This window comes from Galeopterus variegatus, unplaced genomic scaffold (assembly GCF_000696425.1).
Source record: "Galeopterus variegatus unplaced genomic scaffold, G_variegatus-3.0.2 Scaffold541, whole genome shotgun sequence".
Classification (NCBI taxonomy): domain Eukaryota; kingdom Metazoa; phylum Chordata; class Mammalia; order Dermoptera; family Cynocephalidae; genus Galeopterus; species Galeopterus variegatus.
In genome coordinates this window covers 517,896-540,419 of record NW_007726652.1, presented here as the reverse complement: position 1 = coordinate 540,419, position 22,524 = coordinate 517,896, and the positions used below count along the sequence as shown (strand labels likewise).

At 42.6% G+C, this 22,524-nt stretch overlaps 1 protein-coding gene across 1 annotated transcript in view; it reads right to left on the bottom strand.

Moving 5' to 3' along the window:
* Positions 1–5,532: 5,532 nt before the first annotated feature.
* The window catches only part of ZDHHC14 (zinc finger, DHHC-type containing 14), an 18,294-nt gene continuing 1,302 nt past the window's right edge, over positions 5,533–22,524 (bottom strand). The window contains exon 2 of the mRNA XM_008569900.1: positions 5,533–5,912. Within this exon, the coding sequence (XP_008568122.1) occupies positions 5,909–5,912 (4 nt within the window). The 3' untranslated portion in view covers positions 5,533–5,908. The remainder of the gene's footprint in view (positions 5,913–22,524) is intronic.

Genomic DNA, 22,524 nt, shown 5'->3' with positions numbered 1-22,524 from the left:
GAAAAGAGGTCACCCAAGAGAACACTCCGACACTGCTTCTGCTGAGAAGAGCCAGAGGGCAGCAAGGCTGACGCGTGAGCCACAGTGCGGGTAACCTGCTGCTACCTGGGCCTCTGGAAAGCAGCCTCCAGTCAGAATGCCCCATGAGCCGGCACATAAATGCTTGGAGGGTCCACCTGACATCCCACCCAGACTAGCCTCAGATGTTGGCAACCCCTGTGTGGATTCAGCACACCCACTTCCCCTGGCACACAGAAGCAGAACGTGCTGGTCATTCCTGCTTATCTGTTTGGCCCGTCTTCTGTGGTGGCAGAAGATTTAGTGGGGCAGAAGCATGAACAAAGACTCACTTCCCGACTGTCCTTGCAGCTAGTGACAGCCCAGTGACTAAGACCTACCAAATGGGATGCAAGGGGGATGTCACACAGCAGCTCTTAAGGAGCATCTGGGGTTCCTCTTGCCCCTCCTTCTTCTCTTGTCTATCCTGGGCCTGGAACTCAGATGCGATAGCCAGAGCTCTGGCTGCCATCTTGGGCTACAAGAACAAGCATCACATCCCAGAGAATAAGGAAAAGGGAGCAGGGAGAAGCTAGGGTCTCTGAAGACCTTGTGGACAAAGCCACTGGGCCACCTGGACTGCCCACCTGTGACACTTTATGTAAGACAAAAAAAATAAGCTTTTATCTTGATTAAGTCACTGTTATTTGGGGTTTCTATTATCTACAGTGAAATATCATCCCAGCTAAAACTGATGCATAAAACAGAGATACACCCCACAGATCATGTCCTGCCAACAAAATGTCTTCTTAAAGATTTATCATCATGAATATATCTGACTCCTTCTTAAGCTTACTTCTACATTTGGCCTTTATAATTTCATGAGGGCAGAGTTTCATATGTCCCAGCAACACAGCAGTACTTACAAGAGCACGGAGGACTCACACTTTAAAAATCTGCTTCGTGACTATTTGATTTCTGAGAAGTAAATGGTGAGTTTACTCAGCCAAGTGATCCACTCAACCATAGTTTCTTCAGTTCTAAGTTCACATGCCATTCTAATCAACTGGAACTAATACGGAACATGGGGACAGGCAAACCAGAAGTGTCTGTCCCATCAGACTAGCATGAAATGAATATATAAGCACCTGTTCTGCCCCTTTTGAAGGTGAAGGGGCACCAAGTTCATTATGATCACATGGCCAAAGCACCAACAGCAATTTTCAGTGGAGTGCACCTTTCCTTTTTTTCTTTTACTTCCTTTAGTGCTAAGAAAGCTACTGTGTCTTCTCAGATGAAAGGTGACTTGGTCTGGGCAGTCTAAATCATTTGGAGAATTTTATTTGATAATGGGAAGAACACTGAGAGTTAATTTTCCTTCTAGGGGACTGCTGGGAAGTTTCCTTGCATCCAGTAAATTTTGGCTTAACAAAGGGAGTTCAGCAAAACCTAGGAAGAATATAAAATGGCCGGGACCTTTATCCACAATGAATCCTACAAGGTAGAGGGTTCTCCATGCAGAGACCACCTCTGTGCTGCTGTCTGTACATATTGGCCATGCAGGAAAGGGGACGGCAAGGTCCCACCCGAATCCCAGAGGTGGGGCTACAGGCTGCTTGGTGTGGTGAGATCCAGCAGGGATGACAGCAGCTTTGCAGCCAGTGGCCTAAGACCATCTCTTTATTCTGCTGCCTACTAGCTGTGTGGCTGTGAGCTGGTCACCCACCCTCTCTGAGCCACAGAACTACCTACATTGTAGGGTCATTTGTTGTAGGGACCAGTGACAGGCAGGCAGGCAGAGGCATTGCTGAAGAAATGCAGAGGGGAGGACTGGAGAAAAGGAAGGAAGACTGCAAGTTCAGTTGCAGTTTGTACACTGAACGAGAGCATTATTTATATTGTACACATCATAGAACTAAATCTTTATTTTCAAAATTTTCCAGCAGAGAGAAATGCCTAGTTTTAATAAAAATATTTAATAATGATAATTTTCTGACAGCTGGAAATAAAACCGTCTTGAAGAAGAAGTGACTTTCTCAAATTTACAGAAAGCTGCCATATAAGTTAGTGATGGAGCAGTCGGGACTCTGCTGGGGAACCCCCGCTTAAACAGATAATCCTTCTGAGGCTGGGAATATTCCATCCACTATCTCAGCAACACAAATTCTATCTAACTCTCTGAGCTAAATTTTTCTGAAATCGTATTCAACCAAAGGCATATTAATTCAGTGTCCTAATCTGTCAACATCATAAACTCAACATGATAATTATGATCCTACTTATAGTAATACCCGAGGACCCATCACAGGCTCAGGAATGTCCAAACAGATACGGGGATCACTTTGACTTCAGAATCCTGTCAACCTTCTTTCTCCTTCCCATGTACCTCTCAGCACCTAATCTCTGCACCGTCCTCTCCCTGCTGTTTACAGCCTGGGCCTGGTGAGAAAGTGATAAACTAATCCACACTCTGGAGCTGGCAGGATACAAACTTAACGGTACTACGTCTCCCACTGGGAATTAATATTAAAAGAGCATGTACCCTCAAAAGGATAAGGCTTAACTCAAACAAATAATCACCTATTTAGAAGGGGGAACAAAGAGGGAAGGATTGGGGTGGTCAGAGTGGGGGTGGTGGATGAAGCATAACCATGCAGAATTCTCAATTTATACCCCAGCTGAGATCTACTCTTCATGTTAGTGCACACCCCCTCCATAACACTGAATTATTACAAAATCAGGACAAAATTTCTTTGCTTGAATAGTGGTTTATTTCTAAAGCCAGTCATTGTACCTAAGCACTAACTGCCATCTCACTTGTAAAGTAACAGGCACTGTTAGACAATTATCATAAAAAATCACTTATACTTGAGTAAATCATTGCTCAAATTCAGTTCCCTATGTAAATATGCATTATGTTTATTACTAACTGCACAACACACATTCCACATCATCATCACCATTATTATTAATATAGACCCTCGGAGAGGTTTTCTAATAAATTAGCACACACCAAGAGGAAAGAACATTTAAAAAAAAAAATTACGGGCCGGCCCGGTGGCGCACTGCTACAGTGCGCTGCTTGGGAGTGCGGCGACGCTCCCACCGAGGGTTCGGATCCGACATACAGACCGGTTCCTGCTCACTGGCTGAGTGAGGCGCAGGCGCAGCGCCGAGGGTTGCGATCCCGTTGCCGGTCCCGGTCCGGTGCGGGCGCGACACTGAGGGTTGTGATCCGTTGCCGGACACGAAAAAAAGACAAAAAAAAAAAAAAATTACGGGCCGGCCCGGTGGCGCACTGCTACAGTGCGCTGCTTGGGAGGGCGGCGACGCTCCCACCGAGGGTTCGGATCCGACATACAGACCGGTTCCTGCTCACTGGCTGAGTGAGGCGCAGGCGCAGCGCCGAGGGTTGCGATCCCGTTGCCGGTCCCGGTCCGGTGCGGGCGCGACACTGAGGGTTGTGATCCGTTGCCGGACACGAAAAAAAGACAAAAAAAAAAAAAAAAAAAAAAAAAAAAAATTACAACACCATTTTTTAGTCTACCTGGGGAAGGTTTTGCATTGGATCTTAGTGGTATAAAAAAGTTCCCACGTGGGTTTCTCTCTCTCCTTGTTTCACATTTCTGGATCCAGACCCTAACATAAAATATTCCTGAGCTACTTAGAACACACACACATATACATATATATATACACACACACACATACTTTTTTCTTTCTAATTAAGAATATATATTGGGCCGGCCCGGTGGCGCACTCGGTAGAGTGCGGCGCTTGGGAGCGCGGCGGCACTCCTGCCAAGGGTTTGGATCCCATATAGAGACCGGTCTGTTCACTGGTTGAGCGCTGTGTGGGCGCGACGCCAAGGGTTGCGATCCCGTTACTGGTCACGAAAAAAGACAAAAAGGAAAAAAAAAAAGAATATATATTTTTAATGAGCAGCAAAAATTAATAAAACAGAAGAGATTCAGCTCCATGGCTCTTCTCCCACGGAGGTTGAAATCTGTCACTTCTGAAGACATGTGTAAATGCTCTGCATGGGATGACCTGAGAGAATGGCTTTTTTCATCCATTGCTTCTAATTTACTTGTATATGCTCTTCTCTGAAACGTCAGCAGTGCATAGGGGATCCGCTCATTAACTCGACTCCTAATGAGAAAATATACCAATGGCTAAAGAGTGTACGAGGAAGAGCTGAAATATGAGCACGCAAACAAAAATGTTACATAACCCTATTTTCATAAGTATTCTGTAAATCTAAAATATTCTAAAATAAAAAATGTATTTGAAAACAAGTTATCTGACCAGAGAAAAGGATCCAACTTCCATGTAGTGTCTATGAGCCAAGCACAGTGCTACTGCTCTGAATTACCACTAGGAAACAGTCGAAAGCTATTTTTATCCCTTAAAATGGTACTTTTGAGGGAAATGGGAAGGCACTCTCAATAAAGCAACTCATAAACATTTACTAAGGCTTCTGTCGGCATTGGGCGTCTTAAAGCAAAGGATATTTAATAATGACCCTACAAATTAGTTTGGGAGAACATAAACTTTTTTCTTTTTCAGAAAAGAGCCATTTTGCCACTTTTGACAAATACTACTTTTTATGTACATCAGGCTCTGATGGTATATGACTTCATCTGTTTTCTCATTTGTAAAGTGTACCTAATGACAGTACCAACTACCGGGGCCATGTGAGGATGAAGCAGGATAACAGGCCCTTTCCTGGCAGTGGCAGGCAGGCAGGCCACCCTGGTGTGGTCTCGCAGGAGCCCGGGTGGGAGGTCTGCCCTCCTGCAGGCGGCGTGCTGAGGTCCGGGAGGCCCTCCCCTTTCCGGCAGCCTTTCCTTCTTCCTGACACTGGTGGCTGAGTGTTTATGTCAGGGTGTCACATTAGCTAATGAGATCATACTTGCTAAACTAAGCTAAGCTAATGAGCTCTGCTGAGCTAATGAGCTCTTCAAAAAAATTGAGCTTTCTTTTTTGGTGAATAGGCACACCCCAAAGTTAATTTGTAAGTTGGTTGTTTGAAACAGGGAATGTGTTTTCCCACAGAAACAATGTGACAAATGAAGACAGAGTTCTCAGGCCAACTCCAAACCCTTTTTTAATCCTTAAGGAAGAGACAATAGTGCAGGGTCCTAGGAGCTGTGGACTCATGGTGCAGAGAAGAAAGAAATCGACTCTCTTCCCCTTTCCTAGATACGTAGGTTGTATAAGGGCTAAAAATGGAAGGGAAAAAAACCCAAAAAATCCCTTCAGTGACAATTCCATTCTAACCAACTAAATGACCACAAATTTCACAAAATATATGCTTTGGTTCATAACCTCGCAGGTTATTTACTTTTGTTCCAGCTTGTGACGCATCAAAATGGTATTTGCTAAAAGGGACAAAACAAAGAAATTTTGTTTAAAACCTCTTTCCCATCCAAGAGTGCTTGCTAGGAATTCTACTTACATTTCCTTTTATGTGCTAAGATCTTTAATGAGAGCAAGTGCTCTAAAATAAAGCCAACTCTATGAACTCAGGTGAAAATTAGCATAATTCTTTATTGTTCATGCAACAGGTCCAGTTCAGAAAGCAATGGTATACACATCGCCAGCCCGAGAATATTAACATCTTCAAATGAGGGCTCAAATAGTGATCTGCCCATCGCTTTTCCTAAGAAAGAAACATAAGCTTAGAGCAAGAAATTGTCCAAAGAATTCCACGTTGAAGACAGGTTTTGTTGACAGGAGGATAGGAACCGCACATGCCCCTTCGTTACCTTGGTTACACGAAGAAGCGATGATCCGGTGGAGAAAACTCCAGACTAGCAATGAGCAGGTGAGCGGCTCACCCTGCCTTTGCTGTCATGAAGCTGTGTGATCTTGTGTAAGTCATCTTGCTTCTTGGGCCTCAGTTTCCTCACCTGTAAAATGGGGGGATTTTCCCCAGCTCTACCCTTATATGATCAGAAGTAAAAGTGATTGATTCCTGTACATAGCCAGTAAAATTCTAGAATACAGTTTACCAAGAGATTGACTATAATCAACACTAACAAGATAAAAGCATTATCTTGAAAAGCACCTATTTTTGCATACTTTTATACATCTAAAAAAAAGTTGTTAGAAGTCCATTACTTGAAACAACAGTGTTTCCATTTATCTTTGAACTCTACATCTAAACATTGGGTTACTGAAAACAGTCATTCTGATGCTTCTTGTGGAGGGGCTTTAGTATGTGACAAATAAATAATGAATGAGGCTCATGCAGACACTACACGCATGGAAACCTTAAAGTGGATGTGCCTGGGTTTAAAGGCAGGTGGGGTTGGCTCCTCCACTCAAGGGCATTTTTTAATGCAGTTCTGGAAACGCTGATTTAGTGCCCACTGTGGGCCACATACTAGCACCAGATGCACAAGAGACAAGATCAAAGATCAATAAGACCTGGAGCTCCATGAGCTCACAGACCAGTGTACAAGAAAGGAATGTGAACTTGGCACTTGGCAGGAAGAGCTGGAGTCACAGGAAGAAAGTGGGAATAGTGGGAAGGCACTAGGTCACCATCAGGGGTGTCAGGAGGGATCCTAAGGCACGTGTGCCTGAGTAGTACCGGGGAGATGGCTGTCTGCATTTCATAGGCTCATGGCTGGAGGTGGGCAGAGGAACTCTGGGCAACAGGAAGGAAGGCAAGCATGTGGGAGAACCCAGCATCCGCAGCAGCAATGAGTAACTAAGAGTGCTGGGGTGTGGAGCACTGGGTTTCAAGGTGCACACGTGGGTCATAAAATCAAGGGAGTGGTCAAGAAGCATGATTTGAGTGAAATATGCTAGAATAAAACCACAGAGTGGGATAGACTAGAGTGCACTGCACATGGTCAGAGTAAGTACGTTTGGTGAAATATCCATCTGTGCATGTGTGGGCATGCACACACATGCACACATGCATAAGTCCTGGATCTTCGTGGAGGTCACCCTCTAAAAGTCTGAAGCCTGCTGGTCAGGATGTAGGGTGCAGAGGGGGCTATGCAGCCATCCTCCCCATTGCCACCTTCTGGAGAATGGAGCACAGTGGTGGCAGCAGCTCTAAAACGATGACAGAGGCATTTCTCACACTGGAGGAGAACCATTTCCAAGGAGGGTCACAGAAGAGGCCAGCAGGGCAGTGGCTGCAGTTTGGCTCTGTCCTAACAACCTCCACAAGTGAGACCATGGAACTCCCCCGAGCAGACCACACAAGGTCTAGGGCAGCAGCAAGGAAGGGGCTTAAAAAGTGAGAAAAGTTCAGCCTCAATGAATTTATTCAGAATTCTGCAACTGGAAAAAGTAAAAATTTGTGTTTTACAGTTTATTTTGATATATAAATTACATGTGGTGATGAGGAAGGGGGTTGACCACATAAACTTCTCAGTGTTTATGGCTTTTGAAAAGCTTTAATTCAGCCCTGATAGTGACAACACTGATGGTTCTGAGCAAAACTCTCCTTGCCCCAAATGTCATCATCTCTGTCCCCATGCAAAGGAATCAGATCAATGCTCATTTCTAGCTAAACTGGACCTGCACCTGCAGTAGGCACCGTGAGTGACATCGGGATCAGAGCCATCCCGACAGCCTGGTCCCTGGCAAGGGGGTCACGAGGATGGGGAAGATGACGCGCAGCCTCCCAACAGTTGTGATATGCAAAGGAATGAGCATGTGGGAGAGCCACTGTCTGTGTTAGCCACAGCCCGGCAGGGAAGCCCTGCTCCCGGAGTAGAAAGTACTCAAAGACCCGAGAGCCTGGTTCCAGATCATTCTTCCTCACGAACCCGACTTTCTGGGGGTTCTTTTTATGTAAGTGATAATAACAACAACTGTTTTTGTACCTTTGAAGCAAAAATTTTATGAGGGAAAAGGCACAAATTATAAGAGATCTAAGCCTGCCTCAAGAAAGAGTATACGCATACAACTACACACGACAGATAGGGCAAACGTCTTTATTTCTTATCTCATGTTGCTTATTTAAACATGCAGAAATTACTATCTTTGGCCCTGACACGAGACAATAGCACCCCTGGTTACCCAGCACCGAGCGTCCTAGGCATGCAACCACACTCAGCAAATATTTCTTGACTAAAGAGGACAAGAAATACTAACAAAAGGAAAAGGAAAAAAATTATGAAGAAAGACATAGAAAAATGTTGGAAAAAAAATAAGTGGCCTGAAAGGAATGGAGATGAGGCTCCTGTTCAGAGGGATGGTTTAGTCCATTTGCCTAAGTGCCGTTCATCGGGAAAGCAAGGTCCGATCAGCCAGGCTGGAAAACAGAGTCCTCTAGGTCCCCTCCAGAAAACCACATTGGTGTATAAATGTCCTAATCATTCTGATCAATGTGTTAGACAAGACATTTCAAGTAAAGCCATTTTTCTTTGGAGGGTGAATTAACCTAATGGACTGTGGATACCGTGGAAACAAGCAAGCTGCCTGCCAGACCCGCACTTAGTGTTTGTCACGTTTTTCGCACACACACACACACACACACAGTCAGAGCTTTTTCCCTTCTGTTCTAGTGGTCGGTGCAGATGCACAGAGCAACCCTCTCTGTAGAGGAGATGTTATAACTACAGAAACCTTTCCTCCAACCAAAAAGGGAAGGCAAATAAGAATGGCAATATTTATTCTAAAACAAAGAACAAACACTTTAATTTTATACAATCGACTATGTTCCTATAAAACATCTTCATAGTCTTCCTGAGTCAGAGGAAAGAGTACTTCCTTAGCTTTTCCTAGATCATCGGTAATGATGCCTATTATTCTGTCTTAGGAGGAGGGGAGAGGGGGAAACAATAAAATATTTAAAAATCTTTGGGGGAGACAAGTCTGTCATACACTGAGGAGAAAAGTGAGTTATATGTTAGATTCAGCTTGGTTTCCAGCCTCCGTCTCCCTTTTCTCCCCCCAAATGAAGCCTGACTCAGCAGGCCCTTGACTTAGACCCAGAGGGGATGGAGCAGCAAAAGCTCCAACTACCATCAGGGACCCTTCCCCTGCCACCAGGCTGCTGCTCCCGCCAACACTATGCCTGGTGCCTCATCCCTGCCCTGATATTGCCATGTTCCCTGAGCTTGAGGTCCTGCTCTGCAACCCTCCAGAACTAGAGCCTTGCCCAGGCACATTTGGGCCCCAGCCACATCCTGGGCAAAAAGCTTCTTCCTGAACCACAGTCCTGGGCCTGGGACCCTGCTCTCTATTGACACATGTCCGTTATTTCCAACCTCTACCAAATCAGGTCACACTGTCCACTTCTGCCTCTTCTACCCCAACCTCTGCCCACCTGGGGCCAACCTGGGGCTGCCCTAATCCCACCTCCTGCCTGCTGGGCTGGAACCTGTCTCTGCCTGCAGTTGGACTTGTCTCCCCAAAGCCTGTCTCATCCCACTGGGCAGCTGACCTGCCTGCTACATTCGATTGCTGTTAACTGTAGTGAACGCTGTGGCCAGCCAGACAGTCCCTCCAACCCTCCCCAGCTCCTACTGCCTATTCTCTCAGGACTGTAGCTTTCCTTCCCCAGCTGCTGGGAATGTTGGCATCTGCCAGCTTTCAGCTGAGTCCCTCTCAGGAAGCTGCCTGCAACTGAAGAGAATCACCTGGACCAAGGTCTTGCCCCCTTCCTGGGGTAGCCCACATGCCATGGTCGGTTCATGCAGGGGTGCAAAGGCCTGGTCCCTTGCCCAGTAGGATGGCAGGAAACTCTGCTGTGACTGCATCTGCCTGGCCCTGCTACACTCACTCCCCCACAGGTGTCAATCCCAGCGCATGCCCTGGTAAATGCCCTGCAGGCAAACCCTGTCCCAGAGTCGGCTTCCCCAGGAACCTACCCGCGATATTAACCAGGCAAGTCGAGTCCACTCAGTCCCTGAGATGCTCGGCCTCATCTCTGCGAGTCCACTCAGTCCCTGAGATGCTCGGCCTCATCTCTGAATTCCACAGAAAACCAAGGGGCCCATTCTGTGCCCTCATCTCATTACATCTGCTTAACAAGTGCTTCTCAGAGGGCTGTATAAAAGTCTTCAGAATTTCAAGTCCTGCTTAATTTGGAGAACAACAAGGCCTGGGGTGTGGAAGGCCAAGTAACGTTCTCCCATAAATGTCCACATCATAATCCCCGGAACCTGTATGTTACCTTACATCGCCAAGAGACCTTGCTGGTGTGATTCCCTTAGGGACCCTGGGAGGGTTCTCCCAGATTACATTGGGCCGATGTAAGTGCACGGGTCCTTAAAAGCAGAGAGCCTTGCCGGCTTCAGCAGAGGGAGAAGTGATTATGGAAGAAAGACACAGGGAGGTAGGACGTTGCTGGCTTTGGAGATGGAGCAAGGGGGCCACACCACAACTTTAGAAGGTGAAAAAGGCAAGGAAACACATTTTCCCCTACAGCAACCCTGCTGACACCTTAATTTTGGCCCAGGGAGACTTGTATCAGACTTCTGACCTACAGATTGTAACATAATAAATTGGTGTTGGTTCAAGCCACTAAGTTTGTGGTCACTTGTTATGGCAGCAAAAGAAAACCAATACTACGGAAAGAGAACATGGACAGAAACCCTTCATTTATTTCCACACTTTAACTCTGCCCTGTTATGTGTAACTGGGGCTGCCATTCAGGAAAGCTTGACACCTTTCTTGACAAGACCAACCAGGGTCAACTCTGGGTGATACGAACAAACCCATACAACATCCTAAAATGAACAATTTCACACAGAGTAAAGAAGAGTCTTAATTGCACATTCAAGAAGGTGACATTTTCCTGTTAGATCATCCCTTGCCACTAAGATCATCTGCAGCCAAGAGGCAGAAGATCTTAGTTATAAATGAGTGGGACTCTTTACTTGGTTGCTATGTCCACTTCTAAATAAATTTTTAAAAAATAGAAATTTTTTTTTTTTTTGTCTTTTTCGTGACCGGTAAGGGGATCGCAACCCTTGGCTTGGTGTCGCCCGCACCGTGCTCAGCCAGTGAGCGCACCAGCCATTCCTATATAGGATCCGAACCCACGGCGGGAGCGTCACTGTGCTCCCAGCGCCACACTCTCCTGAGTGTGCCACGGGGCTGGCCCTTAAAAAATAGAATATTAATAGTTTCCTAGCTTGATAAAGGTATATACTGTCAATATAATACTTCCTACTTTTATTTTTTTTATTTTGAGCCTAAGAAGAAATATAGTTTCTGTATAAAACAATGTTAATCCTGTCTAGGTAATAATTTTATGATGGAAAAGTGGGCTTCTCTAACATTTACCTTCAAAAAGATAAGAGCATACCTTGTGAAATATTCATGAAAAATATGCTTATAGCTAATGGAATAAGAACACAGACACAGACACAGTATGTTTCCTAGAGTAGTCAACACCATTTGAATGTGTGTGTTGGGACCATTCTGAAATCTAATTCACATGGGCTGCAATCTTAAAGAGAAGCAGGAAAGTATATCAAGTTAGCAAGTGTGAGATAACGCAAGTAAACAATTACTCTCCCTGCTTAGGAAGACAAATAGCCCATATATAGCTGCAGAATTTAGCGAGACTTTGGCTTATATGTTCAAAGAATGTCCTTATCTGCCATCAAGAATGTGTGTGTGGGAAACTCATGGCACTAAAAGACTCCAAAATAGGACCATTCAAGATGATAAATTGTTTTGATTATGCAAATCTGAGGACCACTTGAAAGCTCAGATCATGGAGGTCATCAGTTGCCTGGTTGCCCACTTGCAGGGCAGCCTGGCTCTGCAAACCACGAGGCCACCATAGGCTATTAGGGAAAAGGCCCCAGTGGATCAAAAGCATGATGGGCAGGCAACCCAGGCCCCTGGTCTTCTCGACAACCCAGGGAAGAATAAACAGCCTAGTACACAACAGTGTCAAAGAGGTGTCTCCCCAAGGGCTGTGCTTCTACATCCAACCCTCTCCAAGATCAACACACAGGACTGCTACTCACAGAGATCTCTGGGAGTGGAGACTCTGATCTACCACTCTTATTAAATTGTGAGAAAAATAGAAAGGCCTTGAATACCAGATTTAAACAGTTTTGCATGGATTTACTTCCCACACAACAGGTGTATGAGTCTATCACTATAAATATATCACACACAGTGTGGGAGGGAACTTAGGGACATTAAGGCTAGAGTGTGGGATAATAGAGACAGAGAGCAAGCAAGGGGGGACTGCCGTACAGGCATGGGGTGTGAGGGCCGAGACCACCGGTGCTTGAGCCACCATCCCACCAGGACACATGAAATGAAGGAGATTCTCCCAAGGGAGGACTAGGATCAGGCACAAATACAGTGCATGAAATAGCTGCAACTCCTTTCTCTCCTACCCAAGGCATACTGGAATGAACGTGAGTGAGAAAAGCAGACCCTGAATCTACCATAATTTTTTTTTTTTAATTCTCAAACTTCAGCATTAGAACTTTAGTTTTGTTGGTCTCACATTAAATACTGCACACCCCAAACCAGTCCCAACACTTCATTTGAGAATTTCTGGTAGTTAAGTTTTCCAGTTACTGTAGCTGTATAATAAGCTTCCCCAAAACATAGTGGTTTAAAACAATGACAATGTTATTCTGTTCATTAATCTGCAATTTGGGCAGAGCTCAGCAGGGATCACCCACATCTGTTCCATTTGGCTTGCATTAGGGTGGCTCAAAATGGTGGGGGGGGGGCGGGGGTAGCTGGAATCATGTGAAAGCTCATTCACTCAGTTCTACAGTCACCTCGATCTCCATGTGGTCTAAACTCCCTCTACATAGTCTCTGTATTAGGGGGGTGTGCAGGCAGCTAGGTTTCTTACATGGCAGCTCAGCTCCAAAGGTGCACGTCCCAAGTGAGAGAAAGAACCAGGTGGAAGCTTGATCATATTTTCTAACCTGGCCTCGGAGTCACACAGCATCAGTTCTGCCACATGCTATCTGCACACACAGACTGCCCCATATTCAAAAAGAAGTAGAATTAGACTCTCCTTTTTCATGGGTAGAGTGTCAAAGAAGTTGTGGAAATGTCTGAAAACCAGCACTTTAAGTATGGAAACAGCGGAAGAATGCAGTTGAGGAGACATTAAAGAGAAGGGTTAGTACAGTGTGATGACTGAGGTAGGTGAGAAAGGGGGAAAAGTGAAAACATTTCCAGGGCACAGTTCTGGAGACCAGGAGAGTGCTCTTTCCTGACAGCGGCGGAGCTTTGAGGGGTGTCTATTCAGAAAGAACTGCAAGCCATTCCGTTTTCAATGACTTGCTTTCTGGGAATCTGAGGACCCTGGGCAGAGACCTCTACAGGCAAGAGGACATGCAAGCCCAGAGGGCAGGTGCTCTAAGCGCAGCACTGGGAGAGAGAGAGAGAGAGAGAGAGAGGAGAAAGTCACGTATGAAAGGCCAGAGCGACCACCACGGCAGTGCAGACTTTCTCAAGAAGGTGAGAAAAGCAGAATGACAAAACTAAGGGTAAGAAGAAAGAACAGATGTTACAGAGCAGAAAAAGAAATAGCTAAAGGTAAGTACAAGATTAGCATCTGAGAAGCTAAAGGAAGAAAAAATTCCAAAAAAGCAAATGTAGTCACAGTGTCTCATACCAGGAAGAGAAAGGTAAAAATGAAAACTGAGAAAAAGTACACTGGATTTTGTCAAGAAAGTAGCCAGGAACACACATTTTGGGGACCCATTTTGTTTCTACAATTAGTACAGGGAAAGGCAATCACTTCTCAGCAAGTAGAACTAGTAACTCAGGGCCGGCCCGGTGGTGCACTGCTACAGTGTGCCGCTTGGGGGCGCGGCGGCGCTCCCACCGAGGGTTCGGATCCCACATACAGACCGGTTCATTGACTCAGCCACACACTAGTGGCCTGAAGAATTTAAATTACTACAGCCTCTAATTCTTCTACACATAATGTCTGGCATAAAATAAAAAATTATGAGGCATGCAAAGAAGGAAGAAAACATAACCCATGGTCAAGAGAAGAAACAGTCAGAAGGAGCAGATCCAGAGATGATAGAGATGTTGAAATTATTCTGCAAGGACTTTAAGATAACTACAAAAAGTATGTTAAAAGATCTACTGGAAAACATGGACATGATCAGATGAAGAATTTCAGAAGAATAGACAGAGATGTTGAAATTATTCTGCAAGGACTTTAAGATAACTACAAAAAATATGTTAAAAGATCTACTGGAAAACATGGACATGATCAGATGAAGAATTTCAGAAGAATAGACTGACTCAGCCACACACTAGTGGCCTGAAGAAAGAATTTAAATTACTACAGCCTCTAATTCTTCTACACATAATGTCTGGCATAAAATAAAAAATTATGAGGCATGCAAAGAAGGAAGAAAACATAACCCATGGTCAAGAGAAGAAACAGTCAGAAGGAGCAGATCCAGAGATGATAGAGATGTTGAAATTATTCTGCAAGGACTTTAAGATAACTACAAAAAGTATGTTAAAAGATCTACTGGAAAACATGGACATGATCAGATGAAGAATTTCAGAAGAATAGAACCTGATAAAAAACTATTTAAGAAAACTATTTTTACAAATGTAGAAATGCTCAAAATAAAAAATAACAAAAATAGCTTAACATAGAAAGATCAGTAAACTTGAAGACAGACCAATAGGAATTATCCAAACTGAAACACAAAAAGAAAAAAAAAAGATTTGAAGAAAAAAAAACATGGAATAAAGTATCTAAGAAATATGAGACTATATAAAATGGTATCATACATAAGTAATTGAAGTTCCAGGAAAGGAGATAAGGAGTCAAAAAAATATATATATATTTGAAGAAATAATGGATGAAAATTTCCAAAACTGATGAAAGATTTCAATCCACAGATTTGAGATGCTCAGCAAACCCCAAGCAGGATAAATATAGAAAAAAACACACATAAGTATGTCATGGTTCAACTACAGAAAACAAAAGATAAAGAAAATCAGCTGGAGGAATAGCATACATCACACAAAGGGGAGAAATGCTAAAAAATAGCAGCTATCTTCTCATCAGAAACAAAAGAGGCCGGAAGACAATGGGCCAGCATTGTCAAAGGTCTGGTAGAAAAAAACTGCCAACCTAAAACTCTAAATCCAGTGAAAATGTCCTTAAAAATGAAAATGTTCTTAAAAAACATTTTCAGAAAAAGCAAAAACTTAGAGAGTTTGTCATCAGCAGACGTGCATACAAGAAATGCTAAAAGTTTCTTCAAGCCAACAGGAAATGATGCAGATGGCAGAGATAAAGGGCACCAGAAATGGTAAATACATGAGGATAAATATAAAATCCCATTTTAAATTATCTCTATTTTATATGTGTATGCATGTTTTATATTTTATATATGTGTATGTTTTATTTTAAAGTATCTTTATTTTATATATTTTATATATTTATTTATGTTTCTTTTAAACTCTATTGACTGCTTGAAAATAATATTACCAGGTTTACAGCCTATGTAGATATAAAATATATGGTAATGAGAGTACAAAGGGTGGGAGGAGTAAGTGGAATTATAATGTTTTAAGTTTCTTACATTATTTGTGAGGTACAATACTATTGTTTGGAGGTAGACTGTAATCGGTTAGAGATATATATTGTACTCTCATAAGCAACTACTAAAAATAGCATAAAGAAACAGCCTAAAATTTTCTTAAAGATAAATAGAATACTAAAATTATGCATTTTATGTAAAAGAGGGCTGAAGATAGAAACGAGAAACAAAATTTATATTAGATAAATAGAAAGCAAATACCAAGATGATAAACTTAAACCCAACAATATTGGGACAAATGGCAAAATTTGAATTGACTGTTATATCCATGTTAAGTTTCCTAAAATTTCCTATTACTGTGTTTATATTAGAACATCCTTTTTCCTTAGAATTATGTGCTGAAATATTTGGACATACAGGGGCATGATGTCCTCAACTTACTCTTCAGTGGTTCAGGAAAACATATAACAGACCTCAAGACTGAGGAAGAGAGGGAGAGACAGCAATAAGTATAGAAATATGTTAGCAACTGGTGAATCTGTACGAAGAGTATACAAGAGCTCTTTGAATTATTCTTGCAACTTTTCTGGAAGTTTGAAATCATTTCAAAATAAAAAGTTATGCCACCTGCAGAATTAAATGTATTCATGAATAGATTGCCTGAAATACTATGCTGTGATGCTATCTTACGTTAAGTACATATTAAATCAATGGGTTTTTTTTTTAAGACTACATATGGCATGATACAATATTTATAATGAAAAATAAGCCAAACTACACAACCTATTGTTTGGTTATGCCCATATCTGAAACTCATGAGGAAAAAAAGGGAAAGCACTGATAACAACTGAGCTCAGAGTGTGACGACCTCAGGGAGGGCCAGGAGATGGGACTGGGGACCTACCCAGCTCCGAGGACGTGAGTAGATTCAAAAGCACTGGTATTGATCTTGACTCAGGTGGTAGTTTCATGGGTGCTCTTTACAGTACTTTACTTCAAAACTTGCACATGTATTACATATAATCTGTTTGAATCTAATATATTTTTTAACGGTGAAAACTGAAGAGCTAGAAGATCATCCAGTTTATAAAAATAAGTTTGAACAGGGACTAACCTTTATATTTAGTGAAGAAGTAAACAAAAGCATTAAGATGGTCCCCAACTGTTACCTGAACCAAATGACATTTTATTAGATCCAAATTCCTGGATGTAAGTAATTATAAGTATCTATCATCCACCACTGTTTTCGCTTTCCTAACAACCTCAGCTACAAAAGGATGAACGCACTTCCTCGGAACCCTTAATTTAAATTCTCTTGCTAAGACATAATAACTCTGCCATGAATAAATTATGTGCAACACTGTACTGCAAAAGAAAAAAATTTCCAGGATATGCAGATATGGCCCATTAAACAATTAACTATCACTACCCTATTATAGAAACCTACAGGAGTCCTTTCTGTGTAATTTGGTATCACTTCTCACTAGCTGAGAGAGAGTGCAATAAAACATGTGTAGTCAATAGTATCTTTAACAGCTTTATTAGATAAATCCAAAGTTAAGAATCTATAAAATGGGAAATTATTCTAGGTGCTGGTGGTTGTTATGTAACATTCATATACATTACAGAGGGCTTTATTTGCTTAAAGCATTTTGTTCAAAAATAAAGAGATACTAGAAAAAAGTCTTGGTTAGTCAAGAGAATATCCCAACCCTATCACTAGTTTCCTAAGTAACTAAGAAAAGTTTTCCCTCTACTTCAATTAACACATTTGAAAAGGGATAATACTTGATTCTGAATTCAGATGAATTATGTCAAATGATCAGAGTTTCTGGGCCAAATGTGTTCTATAAGACACTAATTCTAAATTTTATGAATGTACACAACTTTACAAAATGCAAAAATTGAAGCACAACGAAATTATTTTCCAAAGTGTTTCAATATTATCATTTCTTCTTTAAACAGCAAATATTTACTGAGAGGCTACTATGTTCTGGGTAGAATTCTAAGCAATGTGGATATAGCAGTGAACAGAATAGCCAAAGTCCCAATTTCCATGGAGCTTACATGTGTTGATCATGTACACAAATGAATGGGTTAGTGCATTCAAATCAAGAGGTCATAATAAGGTTTTGAAATCACCTAAAATTCTTGTAGAACCACCGTGGGTTATAAATGTCCCCGACCCCACCTACATGTTAACAGGGAACGTTCAGTGTAAGATCCCGTGGTCATCTGTATCAACTACGTCAACCCCATGGTGCACAGCATGGCCAGCATTTGGACAAAAGCAGATGTGACACTTTACAGATGTCTTCTGAGATGGTGGACAACTTAATGTAGTTCTGCATGGGGCGGTGGGGGAGGGAGGTGAGAAAAGACGGGGTCCTTAGGTGTTATAAGGGCGGCATCTTCTACTAGAAAATAGAAGTTATCCCATTTATGATGGAGACATTGGAAATGACACTTTTATTTACAGGGTACAGCCCCAATCCATCTTCAAGGCAAACATGAGCCCAGTTATAGTGACTATCAGTTAGTCAATTAGTCATCATTTATTTCAAAGAGGATTAGCTAAATAAAAAAAAGGGAAGGGAATAAAGTAGGGAGGGAGAGAGAAAGAAGGAAGGAGGAAGGGAGGAAAAGAGACAAAGAAGAAAACATATGGCTTTTTTAAAAGAAACCATCAATGAACTTCTAGTGATGAGAAATTTGAGAATGTTCTCACATCCTCAAGTGTTTGAGCCCCAGTAATACCTCCAAACTTGTCTGTGGTGACAGCACAGAATTAGGAGACACAGTCAAACCCGAGATCTAAGCAGGCCTCCCTTCATCTCATATGATGCTCCTGAAAACACAAACCTCACCTGGCCTCCCAGTTTGTTTCCTTCTTTCTGCCCCTGTGACCAAGAGACTGAAATTTCAACAAAAGAAATTTCAGGACCAAAGACTTTTTATTTTCAAAATTTCAACTGTATAAACAAAGCAGGCTCTGCGTGTGTGTGTGTGTGTGTGTGTGTGTGTGTGTGTACCTCAGAGGGAAAGAAAGAAATTGTAAATGTTCACTGATCCTTTCCAATTCCAATTCTAGGGATGTTGCATAGAGTCTTTGCTAACACTCCTAATAACTACAAGGAGCAGGGACATGTCTCGACGGTACTGCAATCAGCTTTCCTCCTTTCCCTCTTAAATACGGCTGTGAAATGCGTGTGTGTACCTCAGAGGGAAAGAAAGAAATTGTAAATGTTCACTGATCCTTTCCAATTCCAATTCTAGGGATGCTGCATAGAGTCTTTGCTAACACTCCTAATAACTACAAGGAGCAGGGAGATGTCTCGACGGTACTGCAATCAGCTTTCCTCCTTTCCCTCTTAAATACGGCTGTGAAATGCTGTCACTTTTCATCAGTGCTCCATGTGAGGAATAAAAGATGCCAAAAGAGAAGCAGCCCCTCCCCACTTGAAAAGGAGTATAGTGTTGCATCAAGTTGCTTCTAGTAGCTTTCTTTATTGTCTTCATGGTTCTGGGATAGTGGCTCCAAAAATGGAGATGAAATCCAGGGTCTGGTTCTCAGACATCCCTGAAGGATTCCCATTCTGAAGGAGCAACAGAGAAGCCACACGGCTTCACACAGGCTCCTGGGACTCACACAAATGTCTTGATTTTAATGGCAGACTGAACAACTCTGTATCTTTTCAGCCCTGATATGCTATCACCATCACACTTGCTTATTAACCTACATACTCCTTTAAAATGCTCTCAGAAAAGGGTGAGCAGAGAACTTGGAGGACTAATTCTAAGGTTTACTCTAATAATACGTACACCTGCTATGTACAGGATACTGTACTAAGTATATGTTTCCCATTTAATCTTTACAACATTTAAAGGTAGATATTACTAATCCCATTTTACAGATTGGGAAAACAAGGATTAAAAAAGACAAATCATTTGCCCAGGTTCATACTGCTGGTAAGAATCTTGAGGTCTGTCCTTCCAAAATCCATGCCTTTAACCAACATTCTATTTAACCAGTATTATAACCAGTATTCTATACTTGGAGGAGAAGCAGCACAATTTGGCTTTGCAGACAGATGCCTTCCCAATAATTAGTTGTGTGACCTTAGGTAATTAGTTAACCTCTCCAAGGCTCTGTCACTTGTCTTCAATGTGGGAATAATCATCTCTACCCTGCCTTTCTCCAGAGATTGAATGAAGACAGTATCAGCACCTGTTGCTGAGTTCCAGTAAGTTCATTTCTCTTGGACAAACTTCCTTGTCCATATGTTCAAGGTACGGCACGAGAGGTGGGGTGAGAGAAGAGTTGCAGATAAAGGAGGTCTAACACTAAACTTAGAAGTTCTGTTTTTCTTTTCACATTTTTTATTTGCCTCTCTGTAACTGTCTGGGAAACACAGATTCTAATGTTTGATGATGAATTCTACTAACATGAAATTAAATAATCAAAATAGGGGACCATATAGTATATGCTCAATAAATTCCTAAAGGAAGGCCAGAAGAGAGGCAGGCAGGGAGCACACAATACTGGCATTTCCTCTGGATCTTGCTCAATGATTAGCCTGTTGGTATTTCATTTCCTATGCATGAAGCTATTGGTTCTTTGAATCTCTAGCAAATTAATTTGGTCAAAGTTATTTAATTTCACTCTGTCGGGGATAAATAAGGGACTTAAAAGCAATGCAGAGACAAATATTCTTAGCTAACTCATTATATTCCATAGTTTGAACAGCCCCATAATTTTTCTCAACTGAGGCATCAGGCCAGGACGGGCCTCCTATTTTCTTGAAATTTCAAATTGCCTAGTTGAAGCAACACCCATGGAGACCAAACACACACACACACACAAACACACACTCCCACAGAGCTGACACAAAAATGATGCTGCAAACAGTAGCTAATAAAATCCCAGTGCACACGTTTATTCCTATAGTCGTCATGTAACACAACACTGATGCAGAGAAAGGTCCATAACAACCTGCTAGTGAGGACTTTTGGGAACTCTTGGAAAAAACACATACAGAGATCAAATGAAAATGAATTTATGATGGTTTGGTTAGAAGCTATGTTTGAATGAAGAAAAAAAGATTGTAAAGTAATAACTGGGAGATCCCTAACCATAGCATAGGGATTTGGGTCTATAAAGAAAGTGAAATGTTCACCATTCGACATAAAACCCACTTGTGGCTGAAACTGCAAGGCAAACACAAAATTAACCGATTTTTTCCATTCTTATGATTGCTGAAAAGAGCAAAAATGCCAATGTGGATCTGTTCAAAACTTTTTTTATATTAGGAACATAGTACGTACTCTCGAATTTGAGGACCACCTGTGATTAAAGCCAGCATTATAGAGACGGCACTTCTGTTAAGCCTCGTGGCATCATCACTCCAGTGCCAGTACTGATTCTGACACAGAATGCAAACTCCCCAGGAATCTCTGTGCCCCCTCCTCCAGTTTCCATGGATCTGTAAGGACGAAAGGCTGGTTGCAAGTGGGGACCAGCCAAGCAACAGCAGCCTCAGTAGAATGTGTCTCCTGCCATTCTGAACGCCTGTCCATACCCTTCCCCTGACGCCCACCAACTGGTCCCAAAGACTCCACCAACTGGTCTCAAACATGCACAACAGTTAAACTTCTAGGAGACACCTGAAAAATTCACAGGCAGTCAGAAATGGCGCGGGGTTCTGTGTGAGACAGACTGGGGGCGCCCGGTAGCTTACATCGGAGATCTCTCTCCTCGCCTGTTCTAACTCAATCCTATTAAAATTGCTCATCACAGCACAGTGTTCAGATACGGAAACGTTTCCTCTCAGGGAGTCAGAGGGCTTTGAGTGAAAAGTATTACATTGTCAAGAGATCATTCATTTCCAATTGAGACAGCACCTGGAAGAGCAAACGCCAGGTACAAAATCAGAGCCTATTAATACGTATCAGAGGCAAAAGTAAATAAACACAAAAAGGTTTTAATTAACCCTACCCAATAGAAGCAGTTGGAGACTGAAGGACTATCATGCCCCATAATAACCAGTATATGAGAAGCTCAAAGAACTCCCTATAAATATATTGCTTTTTTAAATTCTGGAAGAGAAAAAGTAAATACAGCTTTCAATGAGCATAGGGTACCGGGAATTACCTAAGAAGCTGCATTCCAAATGCTGGACTCACTAAGAGCAATTGAAATCGATTTGGAATGTGGTTAATTTAAACTGCTTTACCTAATGGCTATTAATAAATAAGATCTTTCATTAGTTGGCAGGAGGATGGATGCTACTGGCCAATTTGATTTTCCTGAAAACGGTGAAGACACTTATGCACTTTTTCTGGATAAAATCCCTAAAGTCCAAAAGTATTGTCTCTGGAATCAGACGTTACCCGCTACGTGGTGTCATCCTTTTCCCTCACAGGCCTAAGGTCTTCCTTCTTTCACCGGTTCCCGAATTGTCTGTTTTTGGACATTTTTTATTGGAACTTTTTTGAAAGTAAAGAGTTTAGAAACCTCATGGTAAAACAGAAATTGTTAATCAAGAGTGAACATGTAAGGAGGACGAAATACGAAATGATCCACCCAAGGCACTTTTAAACCTAGAATAACCAATAGTACTCATTATTCAGCGAAGTTACATAGAAGATTTAGTCAACTGAGCTGAACAAGATGCCCTACATCTTGTTAGCAAGAAAAAAGTCATTTCTGTTTACCGCGGACTTAGAAATCGACTGTCGCCCCTTCCCTCGCAGGCTACACCTGGGATGACCGGCGGCCCCCCCTGCCAGGTCCCACCCCACGCTCGGGAGCAGCGAGGCCAGGCACACCTCCCACGTGTCCCCACCTCCCTCTCTCCGCCACTCCCAGGAGCCCGGCCCAGAACGGCGTTATCTCCGGGGACCGAAAAGCAAACAGACCTTTCAAAGAAAAGGGGGGAGAGCGGGCTGACATTATATAACAATATACAGTAGAAAAGGCTTCTAGAAAACGAAAGCAGCCAGAGGAGGGACGGGGGCGGGCGGGGGGCTGGAG